The sequence below is a fragment of the Engystomops pustulosus genome, chromosome 9 (genome assembly GCF_040894005.1).
Source record: "Engystomops pustulosus chromosome 9, aEngPut4.maternal, whole genome shotgun sequence".
In the NCBI taxonomy this organism is placed as follows: Eukaryota; Metazoa; Chordata; class Amphibia; order Anura; family Leptodactylidae; genus Engystomops; species Engystomops pustulosus.
Window position 1 is genome coordinate 9,817,632 of NC_092419.1, and position 17,759 is coordinate 9,835,390.

The 17,759-nt window shown below is 45.9% G+C and overlaps 1 protein-coding gene across 1 annotated transcript in view; it reads left to right on the plus strand.

Annotated features, from left to right (window-relative positions):
* Window positions 1–17,191, plus strand: part of LOC140077511 (olfactomedin-4-like) — a 32,644-nt gene extending 15,453 nt beyond the window's left edge. Inside the window, exons 3-5 of the mRNA XM_072124757.1 lie at window positions 13,995–14,207; window positions 14,383–14,545; window positions 16,383–17,191. Coding sequence (XP_071980858.1) covers window positions 13,995–14,207; window positions 14,383–14,545; window positions 16,383–17,191 — 1,185 coding nt within the window. The remainder of the gene's footprint in view (window positions 1–13,994; window positions 14,208–14,382; window positions 14,546–16,382) is intronic.
* The last annotated feature ends 568 nt before the right edge of the window (window positions 17,192–17,759 follow it).

The window sequence follows — 17,759 nt, forward strand, 5'->3', positions numbered from 1 at the left end:
CTGATCTTTACAGAAAGATGGTGAGGGAGTACGTAGCTGACCATACCATCGTCCTAAATGATCACACAGCTCCCTACAACTACTGGGTTTCAAAGCTGGACATGTGGCACGAACTGGCGCTGTACGCCTTGGAGGTTCTTGCCTGCCCTGCCGCTAGCGTCTTGTCCGAGCGGGTTTTCAGTGCAGCTGGTGGCATCATCACCGATAAGCGTACACGCCTGTCGACTGACAGCGCTGACAGGCTGACGCTTATCAAGATGAATAAAGCCTGGATTTCTCCTAATTTCCAATCTCCACCAGGTGAAGGAAGCTCAACCTGAATAATTTATCCACTCCTCCTCCTCCTCATTTTCCTCCTTCTCCTCCTCTTTGTACAGTAAAGCAGAGGAAACTGGCTATTTTTTGACAGGGCCCACTGGCTCTAGCTATAGTACTTTATGCATTTAATTTTTATGGAGGGCCACCGACCCGGTCCTCTGTTTTAAACAATTTTTGGGAGTGCCACATACAGGCACTCAATCTATTCAATTTTTCTGGAGGGCCACCTACCTGCTCCTCTGGTTTGAAAACTTTTTTGGACTGCCACATACAGGCACTCAATCTATTCAATTTTTCTGGAGGGCCACCTACCTGCTCCTCTGGTTTGAAAACTTTTTTGGACTGCCACATACAGGCACTCAATCTATTCCATTTTTCTGGAGGGCCACCTACCTGCTCCTCTGGTTTAAAAAGTTTTTTGGACTGCCACATACAGGCACTCAATCTATTCCATTTTTCTGGAGGGCCACCTACCTGCTCCTCTGGTTTAAAAACTTTTTTGGACTGCCACATACAGGCACTCAATCTATTCCATTTTTCTGGAGGGCCACCTACCTGCTCCTCTGGTTTGAAAACTTTTTTGGACTGCCACATACAGGCACTATCCAAATTGAATTGTCTCCATAGCAGCCTCTACACGTTGTCTCCATTGCTACCTCCAAAAGTCGTCCATATAGCTGCCTCCATACATCGTCCCTTTATCAAACGAGCTGTGTCAGGCCGAAATTTGGGTTGTTTTCATGGATTCCACATCAAAGTTGTTAACTTTGTCGCCACCCTGCTGTGTTATCCACAAAATACACTGGCAAACTTTTACCATTTACGGATATTATTTCAGCGCTTCTTGCGCATCTGTTTACATTCCCCTCACCCGCCATATCCTAAACTTATAAGAACGCTACTACACTTGATCTTATACAAAAGGTTCTTAGAAGTGCTGTTTGGGGAGTAGCCTAGAGACAGGGGCTTGGATTGGCGAAAGCTCGCCTGGCAGCGGAGCGCCAGCTCCATGCCAAGAACCAACTAACATAGTTTTAACTGCAGCACCTTTAATCTACTACTAGTTCACTGCCTCCATACATGGCCGCCTTATCAAACGTGCTGTGTCAGGCAGAATTTTGGGTTGTTTTTATGGCTTCCACAACAAACTTGTTAACTTTGTCGCCACCCTGCTGTGTAATCCTCAAAATATACTGGCAAACTTTTACCATTTACGGATATTATTTCAGCGCTTCTTGCGCATCTGTTTACATTCCCCTCACCCGCCATATTCCAAACTTATAAGAACGCTACTACACTTAACTTGGTGCAGGCTGGGACCGAGTCTGACCCTGGGGCTGGTCATATACTGCGGACGCAGAAGATTGCGGGGCCTACCTCGGTCCAGGTGTTTCAGGCCTACTATGCCTCCTCCTCCTCCCACCCCTCCTCCACCTTCTCCTCCTCCGAATTACCATCCGTGGGCATGGCGCCATCAGTCGGTAGCTCTAGGCACAGCAGCAGTGCCGTCGCTAAGCGACAGCAGGCGGTGCTCAAACTGCTGAGCCTAGGTGATAAAAGGCACACCGCCCAAGAGCTATTACAGGGCATTCCACATCAAACTTGTTAACTTTGTCGCCACCCTGCTGTGTAAGCCACAAAATATACTGGAAAACTTTTTTCATTTACGGATATTATTTCAGCGCTTCTTGCGCATCTGTTTACATTCCCCTCACCCGCCATATCCCAAACTTATAAGAACGCTACTACACTTGATCTTATACAAAAGGTTCTTAGAAGTGCTGTTTGGGGAGTAGCCTAGAGACAGGGGCTTGGATTGGCGAAAGCTCGCCTGGCAGCGGAGCGCCAGCTCCATGCCAAGATCCAACTAACATAGTTTTAACTGCAGCACCTTTAATCTACTACTAGTTCACTGCCTCCATACATGGTCCCTTTATCAAACGAGCTGTGTCAGGCAGAATTTTGGATTGTTTTCATGGCTTCCATGTTAACTTTGTCGCCACCCTGCTGTGTAATCCACAAAATATACTGGCAAACTTTTATCATGTATCGATATTATTTGAGCGCTTCTTGCTCACCTCCTTTGGTTCCTCTCTGCCACCCATTGGTTTGAAGCCTGAGTCCATTTAGGGTATGTTGCCATGACACTCTCTAGCCTGCCGCTGCTGCCGCTGCCTCTGCATGCCGTCCCCTATAGTGTCAGGGTCAATTATTGGATGTTTTAGATGCTATCTAGCCTCATTCTGTCACTCTGTCATGGCCATGCTGTTGCCCATAGTTTTGGCATAATGGTGCGATTAAGCAGCCTCAGAGGCATCCATGCATGCTGCCCCTGCTGTTTCCTGTCCATTTCCGTGGTGTTTCCATCCTTTTCTGAGGTTCCCAGGTGTTTGGCCAAGCTTCCCTGTGCAGAGCCTTGGTCCCCTTGAAAAATGCTCGAGTCTCCCATTGACTTCAATGGGGCTCGTTACTCGAAACGAGCACTCGAGCATCGGGAAAAGTTCGTCTCGAATAACGAGTACCCGAGCATTTTAGTGCTCGCTCATCTCTAGTAGATAATACAATTATCTCATGTACTCACAGGAGCACAGGCTTCAGCACTCAAGAAGGGTTTTCATTTTTGTCTACCAAGACTTCCCAACAAACATGAAATAATTAAGGATCTACCTTTATTTGGTAGAACATTCGTGTACAAAAACATTTTTAAGCCTAAAAAAAAAAAGTTTAAAGAGAAAACAGAGGAAGAAGAGAAGCTCTGGCAAAATTAGAATCTCTAATGTCAGAAAATTTTGTACTGAGAATACAGAGGATGATCGAGAAGCATTATTACATCTAATATCCAATTCTGAAGAAGTAGAAGGGGAAAATACTAAACAAACCAAAATCTAAAAATGTAACCATTCTGGAGAGGAGCCAACAAGTAAAAGTCTTCATAGACGTAGTAACATCTGATATCATGGCCCTCACAGAATAAGAAAATTATAAAAGTAATTTAACCAAAATTGAGAAGATTGCCCGCTGAGAATTGAGGGATTTAGATGATGTAGTGTCAAAGAAATTGGACGCGGGAGGCAACGCTGTCCTATAGCCTAAGGACATGTATGTGACGGAAGCTAATAAACAACTTCATAACCAAAAATGTTATAAAGTCCTACGGGCCGATCCAACCACGGACTCCGGGGAAGAATATGCAGATTCTCATTGCAGATGGCCAGGAAAATCGAGCAATAACGAAACAGGAAGAAGCTTTCCTCAGCAATAAACATCCTAAAGTGTTGACTTTATACATGTTATCGAAAGTACATAAGAATGTAGAATGTCCTCCTGGAAGACCGAATGTATCGGGCATTGGCTGTCCAACTGATAAGGCAAGCCAATGGCTGGACAATGAATCACAAAAATATCATACCAATTACCATCTTATACCAGGGGCACCATGTAGATCGTAGAGGATCTGGATGGTGTGACCCTTGAAGATGATGAGATTCTAACCACTTGTGATGTCGAAAGTTTAGGACATGATTTGGGTTGTAAAGCAGTAGAATTTTTCCTGCAAAAAGATTCTGAATACAACCCAAAACTGAGAAAATTTATCCTGCAGCTGTTACGCTTCATGCTTGATTTTATTTCCAATGGCCGATTCTATCTGCAAATCCATGGAACGGCCATGGGCGCCGCCTGCGCACCACCTTTTGCCAACCTATTTTTAGGATGGTGGGAGGAGGAGCATGTATTCAAAGAAGACCACCGAGGTCGGAAGAAACACATCGTTCTACGGTGTTGATACATAGATGATGTGGTATGCATCTGGAAAGGAAAGAAAACCGAACTTCTTGAGTATTTTGAAGCTCTCAATGAGAATGAACTGAACATAAAATTAACAGTAGAATACAGCAAAAATCAGGTTCATTTTCTGGATCTTAATATCTATAAAGGTGAGGACAAAAGGATCGAAACAAAGCTCTTTAGGAAGAAAACAGCAACTGACAGCATATTAGATGCACGTAGCGGCCACTTACCAAGGACCATCAAAGATGAAAGTGTTCAACCTTTGAAAAATTCAAAGAGGAAGCTCAAGAACTAAATATACGGCAAAAACAAAGACAAAGACATTATAGCAATAAATCAAAATAGCGCACAATGTAGCTTTAAGAACACAGAGAAAGGAATTGTTGAAAGTAAAAGAAAAAAGTAAGGAGGAAGAAATAAGGTTCATCATACGTTTCCCCACGCAATGTTTTTAATGTTTTTCTGCCCTCTACCTGTACATTTACTGTACTGCCCTCTACCTGTACATACACTGTACTGCCCTCTACCTGTACATACACTGTACTGCCCCCTACCTGTACATACACTGTACTGCCCTCTACCTGTACATACACTGTACTGCCTCTACCTGTATATACAATGTACTGCCCTCTACCTGTACATACACTGTACTGCCCTCTACCTGTACATACACTGTACTGCCCCCTACCTGTACATACACTGCACTGCCCTCTACCTGTACATACACTGTACTGCCCTCTACCTGTACATACACTGTACTGCCCTCTACCTGTACATACACTGTACTGCCCCCTACCTGTACATTTACTGTACTGCTCTCTACCTGTAGATACACTGTACTGCCCTCTACCTGTACATACACTGTACTCCCCTCTACCTGTACATACACTGTACTGCCCTCTACCTGTACATACACTGTACTGCCCCCTACCTGTACATTTACTGTACTGCTCTCTACCTGTAGATACACTGTACTGCCCTCTACCTGTACATACACTGCACTGCCCTCTACCTGTACATACACTGTACTGTCCTCTACCTGTACATACACTGTACTGCCATCTACCTGTACATACACTGTACTGCTCTCTACCTGTAGATACACTGTACTGCCCTCTACCTGTACATACACTGCACTGCCATCTACCTGTATATACACTGTACTCCCCTCTACCTGTACATACACTGTACTGCTCTCTACCTGTACATACAATGCACTGCCCTCTACCTGTACATACACTGTACTGCTCTCTACCTGTACATACACTGTACTGCCCTCTACCTGTACATACACTGTACTCCCCTCTACCTGTACATACACTGTACTGCCCTCTACCTGTACATACACTGTACTGCTCTCTACCTGTACATACACTGTACTGCCCTCTACCTGTACATACACTGTACTGCTCTCTACCTGTACATACACTGTACTGCCCTCTACCTGTACATACACTGTACTCCCCTCTACCTGTACATACACTGTACTGCCCTCTACCTGTACATACACTGTACTGCCTCAACCTGTACATACAATGCACTGCCCTCTACCTGTATATACACTGTACTACCCTCTACCTGTACATACACTGTACTGCCCTCTAAATGTACATACACTGTACTGCCCTCTACCTGTACATACGCTGTACTGCCCTCTACCTGTACATACACTGCACTGCCCTCTACCTGTACATACACTGTACTGCCCTCTACCTGTACATACACTGTACTGCCCTCTAAATGTACATACACTGTACTGCCCTCTACCTGTACATACGCTGTACTGCCCTCTACCTGTACATACACTGCACTGCCCCCTACCTGTACATACACTGTACTGCCCTCTACCTGTACATACACTGTACTGCTCTCTACATGTACATACACTGTACTGCCCTCTACCTGTACATACACTGTACTGCCCCCTACCTGTACATACACTGTACTGCCCTCTACCTGTACATACACTGCACTGCCATCTACCTGTACATACACTGTACTCCCCTCTACCTGTACATACACTGTACTGCCCTCTACCTGTACATACACTGTACTGCCCTCTACCTGTACATACACTGCACTGCCATCTACCTGTATATACACTGTACTCCCCTCTACCTGTACATACACTGTACTGCTCTCTACCTGTACATACACTGTACTGCCCTCTACCTGTACATACACTGTACTGCTCTCTACCTGTACATACAATGCACTGCCCTCTACCTGTACATACACTGTACTGCCTCAACCTGTACATACAATGCACTGCCCTCTACCTGTATATACACTGTACTACCCTCTACCTGTACATACACTGCACTGCCCTCTAAATGTACATACACTGTACTGCCCTCTACCTGTACATACGCTGTACTGCCCTCTACCTGTACATACACTGCACTGCCCTCTACCTGTACATACACTGTACTGCCCTCTACCTGTACATACACTGTACTGCTCTCTACCTGTACATACACTGTACTGCCCTCTACCTGTACATACACTGTACTGCCCCCTACCTGTACATACACTGTACTGCCCTCTACCTGTACATACACTGCACTGCCCTCTACCTGTACATACACTGTACTGCCCTCTACCTGTACATACACTGTACTGCCCTCTACCTGTACATACACTGTACTGCCCCCTACCTGTACATTTACTGTACTGCTCTCTACCTGTACATACACTGCACTGCCCTCTACCTGTACATACACTGTCCTGCCCTCTACCTGTACATACACTGTACTGCCCCCTACCTGTACATACACTGTACTGCCCTCTACCTGTACATACACTGCACTGCCATCTACCTGTACATACACTGTACTCCCCTCTACCTGTACATACACTGTACTGCCCTCTACCTGTACATACACTGTACTGCCCTCTACCTGTACATACACTGTACTGCCCTATACCTGTATATACACTGTACTGCCCTCTACCTGTACATACACTGTACTCCCCTCTACCTGTACATACACTGTACTCCCCTCTACCTGTACATACACTGTACTGCCCTATACCTGTATATACACTGTACTGCCCTATACCTGTATATACACTGCACTGCCATCTACCTGTACATACACTGTACTCCCCTCTACCTGTACATACACTGTACTCCCCTCTACCTGTACATACACTGTACTGCCCTCTACCTGTACATACACTGTACTGCCCTCTACCTGTACATACACTGTACTGCCCCCTACCTGTACATACACTGTACTGCCCTCTACCTGTACATACACTGCACTGCCATCTACCTGTACATACACTGTACTCCCCTCTACCTGTACATACACTGTACTGCCCTCTACCTGTACATACACTGCACTGCCCTCTACCTGTACATACACTGCACTGCCATCTACCTGTATATACACTGTACTGCCCTCTACCTGTACATACACTGTACTGCTCTCTACCTGTACATACACTGTACTGCCCTCTACCTGTACATACACTGTACTGCCCTCTACCTGTACATACACTGTACTGCCCTCTACCTGTACATACACTGTACTGCCCTCTACCTGTACATACACTGTACTGCCATCTACCTGTACATACACTGTACTGCCCTCTACCTGTACATACATTGTACTGCCCTCTACCTGTACATACACTGTACTGCTCTCTACCTGTACATACAATGCACTGCCCTCTACCTGTACATACACTGTACTGCCTCAACCTGTACATACAATGCACTGCCCTCTACCTGTACATACACTGTACTCCCCTCTACCTGTACATACACTGTCCTGCCCTCTACCTGTAGATACACTGTACTGCCCTCTACCTGTACATACACTGTACTGCGCTCTACCTTTACATACACTGTACTCCCCTCTACCTGTACATACACTGTACTCCCCTCTACCTGTACATACACTGTCCTGCCCTCTACTTGTACATACACTGTACTGCTCTCTACCTGTACATACACTGTACTGCTCTCTACCTGTACATACACTGTACTGCCCTCTACCTGTACATACACTGTACTGCTCTCTACCTGTACATACAATGCACTGCTCTCTACCTGTACATACACTGCACTGCCCTCTACCTGTACATACACTGTCCTGCCCTCTACCTGTACATACACTGTACTGCTCTCTACATGTACATACACTGTACTGCCCTCTACCTGTACATACACTGTACTGCCCCCTACCTGTACATACACTGTACTGCCCTCTACCTGTACATACACTGTACTGCCCTCTACCTGTATATACACTGTACTGCCCTCTACCTGTATATACACTGTACTGCCCTCTACCTGTACATACACTGTACTGCCCTCTACCTGTACATACACTGTACTGCCCTCTACCTGTAGATACACTGTACTGCGCTCTACCTGTACATACACTGTACTCCCCTCTACCTGTACATACACTGTCCTGCCCTCTACCTGTAGATACACTGTACTGCCCTCTACCTGTACATACACTGTACTGCGCTCTACCTGTACATACACTGTACTCCCCTCTACCTGTACATACACTGTTTTCCCCTCTACCTGTACATACACTGTCCTGCCCTCTACTTGTACATACACTGTACTGCTCTCTACCTGTACATACACTGTACTGCTCTCTACCTGTACATACACTGTACTGCCCTCTACCTGTACATACACTGTACTGCTCTCTACATGTACATACAATGCACTGCCCTCTACCTGTACATACACTGTACTGCCTCAACCTGTACATACACTGTACTGCCCTCTACCTGTACATACACTGTACTGCCCTCTACCTGTACATACACTGTACTGCCATCTACCTGTACATACACTGTACTGCCCTCTACCTGTACATACGCTGTACTGCCCTCTACCTGTACATACGCTGCACTGCCCTCTACCTGTACATACGCTGTACTGCCCTCTACCTGTACATACACTGTACTGCCCCCTACCTGTACATACACTGTACTGCCCTCTACCTGTACATACACTGTACTGCCCTCTACCTGTACATACACTGTACTGCCATCTACTTGTACATACATTGTACTGCCCTCTACCTGTACATACACTGCACTGCCCTCTACCTGTACATACACTGCACTGCCCTCTACCTGTACATACACTGCACTGCCCTCTACCTGTACATACACTGCACTGCCCTCTACCTGTACATACACTGCACTGCCCTCTACCTGTATATACACTGCACTGCCCTCTACCTGTACATACACAGTACTGCCCTCTACCTGTATATACACTGTACTGCCATCTACCTGTACATACACTGTACTGCCCTCTACCTGTACATACACTGTACTGCCCTCTACCTGTACATACATTGCACTGCCTTCTACCTGTACATACACTGTACTGCCCTCTACCTGTACATACACTGTCCTGCCCTCTACCTGTACATACACTGTCCTGCCCTCTACCTGTACATACACTGTCCTGCCCTCTACCTGTAGATACACTGTCCTGCCCTCTACCTGTACATACACTGTACTGCCCTCTACCTGTACATACACTGTCCTGCCCTCTACCTGTACATACACTGTCCTGCCCTCTACCTGTACATACACTGTCCTGCCCTCTACCTGTAGATACACTGTCCTGCCCTCTACCTGTACATACACTGCACTGCCCTCTACCTGTACATACACTGTCCTGCCCTCTACCTGTACATACACAGTACTGCCTTCCACCTGTACATACACTGCACTGCCCTCTACCTGTACATACACTGTACTGCCCTCTACCTGTACATACACTGTACTGCCCTCTACCTGTACATACACTGCACTGCCCTCTACCTGTACATACACTGCACTGCCCTCCACCTGTACATACACTGCACTGCCCTCTACCTGTACATACACTGTACTGCCCTCTACCTGTACATACACTGCACTGCCCTCTACCTGTATATACACTGTACTGCCCTCTACCTGTATATACACTGTACTGCCCTCTACCTGTATATACACTGTACTGTCCTCTACCTGTACATAAACTGTACTGCCCTCTACCTGTACATACACTGCACTGCCCTCTACCTGTACATACACTGTACTGCCCTCTACCTGTACATACACTGTACTGCCCTCTACCTGTACATACACTGCACTGCCCTCTACCTGTACATACACTGTACTGCCCTCTACCTGTACATACACTGCACTGCCCTCTACCTGTACATACACTGTACTGCCCTCTACCTGTATATACACTGTACTGCCCTCTACCTGTATATACACTGTACTGTCCTCTACCTGTACATAAACTGTACTGCCCTCTACCTGTACATACACTGCACTGCCCTCTACCTGTACATACACTGTACTGCCCTCTACCTGTACATACACTGTACTGCCCTCTACCTGTACATACACTGTACTGCCATCTACCAGTATATACACTGTACTGCCCTCTACCTGTATATACGCTGTACTGCCCTCTACCTGTACATACGCTGTACTGCCCTCTACCTGTACATACACTGCACTGCCCTCTACCTGTACATACACTGCACTGCCCTCTACCTGTATATACACTGTACTGGCCTCTACCTGTACATACACTGTACTGCCCTCTACCTGTACATACACTGTACTGCCCTCTACCTGTACATACACTGTCCTGCCCTCTACCTGTACATACACTGTCCTGCCCTCTACCTGTACATACACTGTCCTGCCCTCTACCTGTACATACACTGTCCTGCCCTTTACCTGTACATACACTGTACTGCCCTCTACCTGTACATACACTGTACTACCCTCTACCTGTATATACACTGTACTCCCCTCTACCTGTATATACACTGCACTGCCCTCTACCTGTACATACACTGTACTGCCCTCTACCTGTACATACACAGTACTGCCCCCTACCTGTACATACACTGTACTGTCCTCTACCTATACATACACTGTACTGCCCTCTACCTGTACATACACTGCACTGCCCTCTACCTGTACATGTACTGTACTGCTCTCTACCTGTACATACACTGTACTGCCCTCTACCTGTACATACACTGTACTGCCCCCTACATGTACATACACTGTACTGCCCTCTACCTGTACATACACTGCACTGCCCTCTACCTGTACATTCACTGTACTGCCCTCTACCTGTACATTCACTGTACTGCCCTCTACCTGTACATACACTGTACTGCCCTCTACCTGTACATACACTGCACTGCCCTCTACCTGTACATTCACTGTACTGCCCTCTACCTGTACATACACTGCACTGCCCTCTACCTGTACATGTACTGTACTGCTCTCTACCTGTACATACACTGTACTGCCCTCTACCTGTACATACACTGTACTGCCCCCTACATGTACATACACTGTACTGCCCTCTACCTGTACATACACTGCACTGCCCTCTACCTGTACATTCACTGTACTGCCCTCTACCTGTACATTCACTGTACTGCCCTCTACCTGTACATACACTGTACTGCCCTCTACCTGTACATACACTGCACTGCCCTCTACCTGTACATTCACTGTACTGCCCTCTACCTGTACATACACTGTACTGCCCTCTACCTGTACATACACTGTATTGCCCTCTACCTGTACATACACTGTACTGCCCTCTACCTGTACATACACTGTACTGCCCTCTACCTGTACATACACTGTACTGGCCTCTACCTGTACATACACTGTACTGCCCTCTACCTGTACATACACTGCACTGCCCTCTACCTGTACATACACTGTACTGCCCTCTACCTGTACATACACTGTACTGCCATCTACCTGTATATACACTGTACTGCCCTCTACCTGTACATACACTGCACTGCCCTCTACCTGTATATACACTGTACTGGCCTCTACCTGTACATACACTGTACTGCCCTCTACCTGTACATACACTTTACTGCTCTCTACCTGTACATACACTGTACTGCTCTCTACCTGTACATACAATGCACTGCCCTCTACCTGTACATACACTGCACTGCCCTCTACCTGTATATACACTGTACTGGCCTCTACCTGTACATACACTGTACTGCCCTCTACCTGTACATACACTGTACTGCCCTCTACCTGTACATACACTGTACTGCCCTCTACCTGTACATACACTGTACTGCTCTCTACCTGTACATACAATGCACTGCCCTCTACCTGTACATACACTGCACTGCCCTCTACCTGTATATACACTGTACTGGCCTCTACCTGTACATACACTGTACTGCCCTCTACCTGTACATACACTGTACTGCCCTCTACCTGTACATACACTGTCCTGCCCTCTACCTGTACATACACTGTCCTGCCCTCTACCTGTACATACACTGTCCTGCCCTCTACCTGTACATACACTGTCCTGCCCTTTACCTGTACATACACTGTACTGCCCTCTACCTGTACATACACTGTACTACCCTCTACCTGTATATACACTGTACTCCCCTCTACCTGTATATACACTGCACTGCCCTCTACCTGTACATACACTGTACTGCCCTCTACCTGTACATACACAGTACTGCCCCCTACCTGTACATACACTGTACTGTCCTCTACCTATACATACACTGTACTGCCCTCTACCTGTACATACACTGCACTGCCCTCTACCTGTACATGTACTGTACTGCTCTCTACCTGTACATACACTGTACTGCCCTCTACCTGTACATACACTGTACTGCCCCCTACATGTACATACACTGTACTGCCCTCTACCTGTACATACACTGCACTGCCCTCTACCTGTACATTCACTGTACTGCCCTCTACCTGTACATACACTGTACTGCCCTCTACCTGTACATACACTGCACTGCCCTCTACCTGTACATTCACTGTACTGCCCTCTACCTGTACATACACTGTACTGCCCTCTACCTGTACATACACTGTACTGCCCTCTACCTGTACATACACTGTACTGGCCTCTACCTGTACATACACTGTACTGCCCTCTACCTGTACATACACTGTACTGCCCCCTACCTGTACATACACTGTACTGCCCTCTACCTGTACATACACTGTACTACCCTCTACCTGTGCTACCTGTACTGTACTGCCCTCTACCTGTACATACACTGCACTGCCCTCTACCTGTACATTCACTGTACTGCCCTCTACCTGTACATACACTGTACTGCCCTCTACCTGTACATACACTGTACTGCCCTCTACCTGTGCATACACTGTACTGGCCTCTACCTGTACATACACTGTACTGTCCTCTACCTGTACATACACTGTACTGCCCTCTACCTGTACATACACTGTACTGCCCTCTACCTGTACTACATGTACTGTACTGCCCTCTACCTGTACATACACTGTACTGCCCTCTACCTGTACTACATGTACTGTACTGCCCTCTACCTGTGCTACCTGTACTGTACTATTTTCTACAAATTGTACTTCTCCATAAAGCCTCCTTCTATTGTTATGTGTAATGTTCTGCTCCCTGTACCGAATGTGTCAGCTGCTCTGCTACCTACAAAGAGAACATACAACAGAGAAAAAAATATATACAGTGGGCACGGAACAGAAAAAGTATGAAAAAAATGAAAAGGCCATCTCACCAGCCAGCACTTTGTACTCTTCTCAATGTCACTGCTGTCCCATGAAGTCATCTCCTGGAGGGATTCATGGTGCACAGACAGAAATATCTTGCCGGCAGAGACAGCGAGATGCCAAAATGATAGAACAGGTGAATCCAGCACTCGTGGGTCAGGACATGATGTCGGCCGTGCATAGGAGACACAACAACATGTAATTTTGGTTTAACATTCGAGTACCAAGTGCAGGATTCACCAGTCCTATAGTTCCTGTAACATATTAGTCATGTCACTTCCAATGTAACTGTAATATCTTTACAGATCCACCACTATGAGAGGACACTGGCTGTCTCCATGGAGAGACTGGTGAACCTGACCAAGCGTGTGGAGGTGATGGAGATGGGAGGATTGTCCTACACGGAGCTGGACTTTGAGTTGGTGAAGTTGGAGATTAGAGAAATGGAGGCTCTGATACTGCAGCTGAAATCTTCTATGAATGGAACCAATGTTCTGGTGGAGACTCTGCACCAGGAGGTGAGTGAGGTCATGTCCATTATATTTATTGTGGGTGGATTCTGCTTGGATATAAGCACAATCAACCAACTGGATGTCTTCTTTCTTCAAAAAGATAGATGTATAGATAAAGATATAGTTTAAAGTGAACAATAATTCTCGAGACGTTTGTTCTTCATTCTTCATTCTGCTATAGATCCGTAACATTTCCATCATGGTGAACCATCTGGAGGTCTACGATAAGAACAACGTCCTGGTTATCAGAAGAGAAATTGCTGCCCTGAAAAAACGCCTTGAAAATTGTGAAAAGAACCAGATGAACCCAATGCCGTACCCTCTTCCTCCTCCAGTGAGCAATGGTATGTCATCACAGAATATTGTTTTTTACACTTCATCCTAGGACAGACCCGTTTTAGCACATTTGGTAAAGCATGTTAGTCTGCCATATTGTTGCACAAGTTTCTTTGCTCTTTTAGCTAATCACACAAATTAAACTATTCAGTGTCCAAATGGTAATTTTGGATGAATTATTATGGGAATTTACCCAATTTATTATGCTGTTCAGTTGCTACCAAGTGTTGGGGCAGGGACATGGACTTCAGGTGCCAAGGTTATTGTATGACTTATGTGGTAGGGAAGGGTTGAAATACTGGGGCACATTTACTTACCTGGTCCAGTCGCGATCCCACGGCACTTTGTCCGACGAGGATTCGGGTCTGGCGGGATTCACCAAGGTCGTGCCCCTGATATCCAGCAGGTGTCGCTGCTATGCCGATTTCCGCCGGAGTTCACCTTCTTCTTCCTGGTGCATGTTAGTGCGTGTCTTGCAACACAAATAGTTTTTTGAATTCTGCGGTTTTTCCGAATCTGCCGGGTTGTCCGACGGCCATGCCCCCCTGAATGCTCTGTAATATTAACTGCAGGGATATCCAATTGCCATGAAATGTTTAGCCACAGGAACTAGTGCTTAATTATAATGGCCATGGTAGTCCATCAATATCTGTCCAGTGAGTAATCACTGGTAATGTTCTTGCCTTCCATGCTCTGGGTTGGAGGTCGATTTCACCACAACCAAGTAAATTTAAATGGAATTATCTAATTATAGAATGTGTGTGGGGGACGATCCCTGAGATGGGAAATTACCCTGTATGGTACAGTGAATGGGCTTGACCTGCTGTTCAAAGTATGGAGTCTACTCATAGGATTACTATTGCAAAGCAGGAACAATGTCAGCTCCAGACCAGGCCCCATGCCGAGAGGGAGAGCTCAGAAAGCCATCTCTGGCACTAGGCCAAAGGTTCACCAACAACGGTAAAGCAATAATATGCTAAACCCCCAGTCCATGCCCTTCAGCATCTTATCTAAGGTGCCTTGACCACCTTCCTCCACCTCACTGTTCTGAGCTTTTGGCCACCGGTACCATTGCCTGGATCCCAAGGGAAGCATGTTCCAGGTTCTAAAATTAGATGGCCACTGTGTCCCAACATTATTTCTACTATGTTGCCTCAAGCAATTTATGGCACCTTCCACCCAGGAAAATAGGGACAAACCGATAAAGACCAGACCATAAATTCCCGTGTTTCCTAGCTGTGTTGTTGGCCTCTGACCATTAGTTCCCATATTCTTCTATAGGTGACGATATTCTAGCTTGGCTTTATGTAAAACTGTAGCTGCCTGCTCGGACTTTTAGCCTCTGACCTTTTCACCTCTTCCTGCCCTGACCACAGCCTATCTATAAATATTCTATGTTTAGATTTCTACCCAGGGAATAAAAGTTGAAATCCAACAGGGGTGGTTTAATAGCTCCCATAGCATTGGGAGCATTGGTCCCAAGTTAGGCCGCTTGGCTGGGCCATAACCTAGGTGAGCACAACGCCATGAGCAGGAGAGAGGAGGGGTGAGCACTCTTCACCCCTTCCCTCTCCAAAGGAAGCCAAGAGGCCATCCGGCTTGGTCACGGTGTGGTGAGACCAGAACATGGCCCCCATAACAGTTGTGTGTATGAGGCCTTAAACTGTTCTGAGGGCACAGTGGGTCCAAAGACCACTCTACCTTATACTTACAATAGACAATTAATAAAAATGTGTAATATGATTTGAGAGACCTCCCAATTCTCTGTATCTTGATTTGTTTCTTTATCATTGTATGGAACCTCTGCTATTCACTAAAAATACATGTGATGGTTTTATCGTGCAGGTACCTGTCTACATAGATCCATTATGAACATCAGTAAACCATATGTGGTCCAACTCAATTATCTAGGAACCGGCTACAGATACGGAGGATGGGGAAGAGATTCGTTAGCCGGAGCTGATCAGAACGTTTACTGGGTGTCTCCTCTCAATACAGATGGACGACTCATGAACTATTTACGTATCTACAATACACACAATGATCTCGTGATCCACAATCACTACTTGGACAGAGGGATCCCTGGTGGACATTATGGGCAAGGCGGTGGGATGATTATGTTTAATAAAACAATGTACTATAATTGTTACAACAGTAGAAACCTCTGCAAATACAACCCACAGCTCAACAGAGTGGAAGTGAACATTGGACTTCCGGATGCGGCTTTCAACAACCGGTTCTCCTACTCATCCTCACCATTCCAGGACATTGACATGGCCGCCGATGAAGAAGGGCTTTGGGTAATTTATGCTACTGAAGCAAATGCTGGAAACATTGTCATCAGTAGAATAGACCCCATATCTCTTGTCGTGAAACAGACCTGGACCACTTCCCTGTACAAGCCGGCGGCCACCAATGCGTTCATGGTGTGCGGCGTCTTGTATGTGACTAGAGCCATCACCATTAAAACAGAAGAGATATTCTACATGTATGATACAAAAACCGGGAAGGAAGGGTGGCCCAGTATTCCCCTGGAAAAACCTAAGGAGAAGGTCCAGAGTCTGTCTTACAATCCAAACGACCATAAGCTCTACATGTACAACGATGGCTTCTTAGTCAACTACGACCTCACTTTTAAGCCTTCTCAAATATAATCATATACAGGCGGTCCCCTACTTAAGGACACCCAACTTACAGACGACCCATAGTTAAAGACGGACCCCTCTGCCCCCTGTGACCTCTGGTGACCTCTCTGGATGTTACTTTAGTCTCAGGCTGCAATGATCAGCTGTAAGGTGTCTGTAATTAAGATTTATTGATAATCCTTGGTCCCATTACAGCAAAAAATTTGAAACTCCAATTGACATTTGACACTGGGACAAAAAATTTTTTGTCTGGATCTACAATTATAAAATACACAGTTTCAACTTACATACAAATTCAACTTAAGAACAAACCTACAGAACCTATCTTGTATGTAACCTATCTTGGTTCTGACCTTTAGAAATCAACTCATATTATGAATATCAAAACATACAAACAATAAATGTGTTTCCTTGGCAACAGACAAGAACAAATCTTGTGTAGTCTGATTGTGCACTCATGCTCCAATTTACTTTCTGCTAATTTACCGAATATCTATTAGAATGAAGTAAGATATGAAATAGAGTGTGGTCAGCATGTACAGGCAACATTTTTGTAAGGAAAGTCTCAAGGATTTCT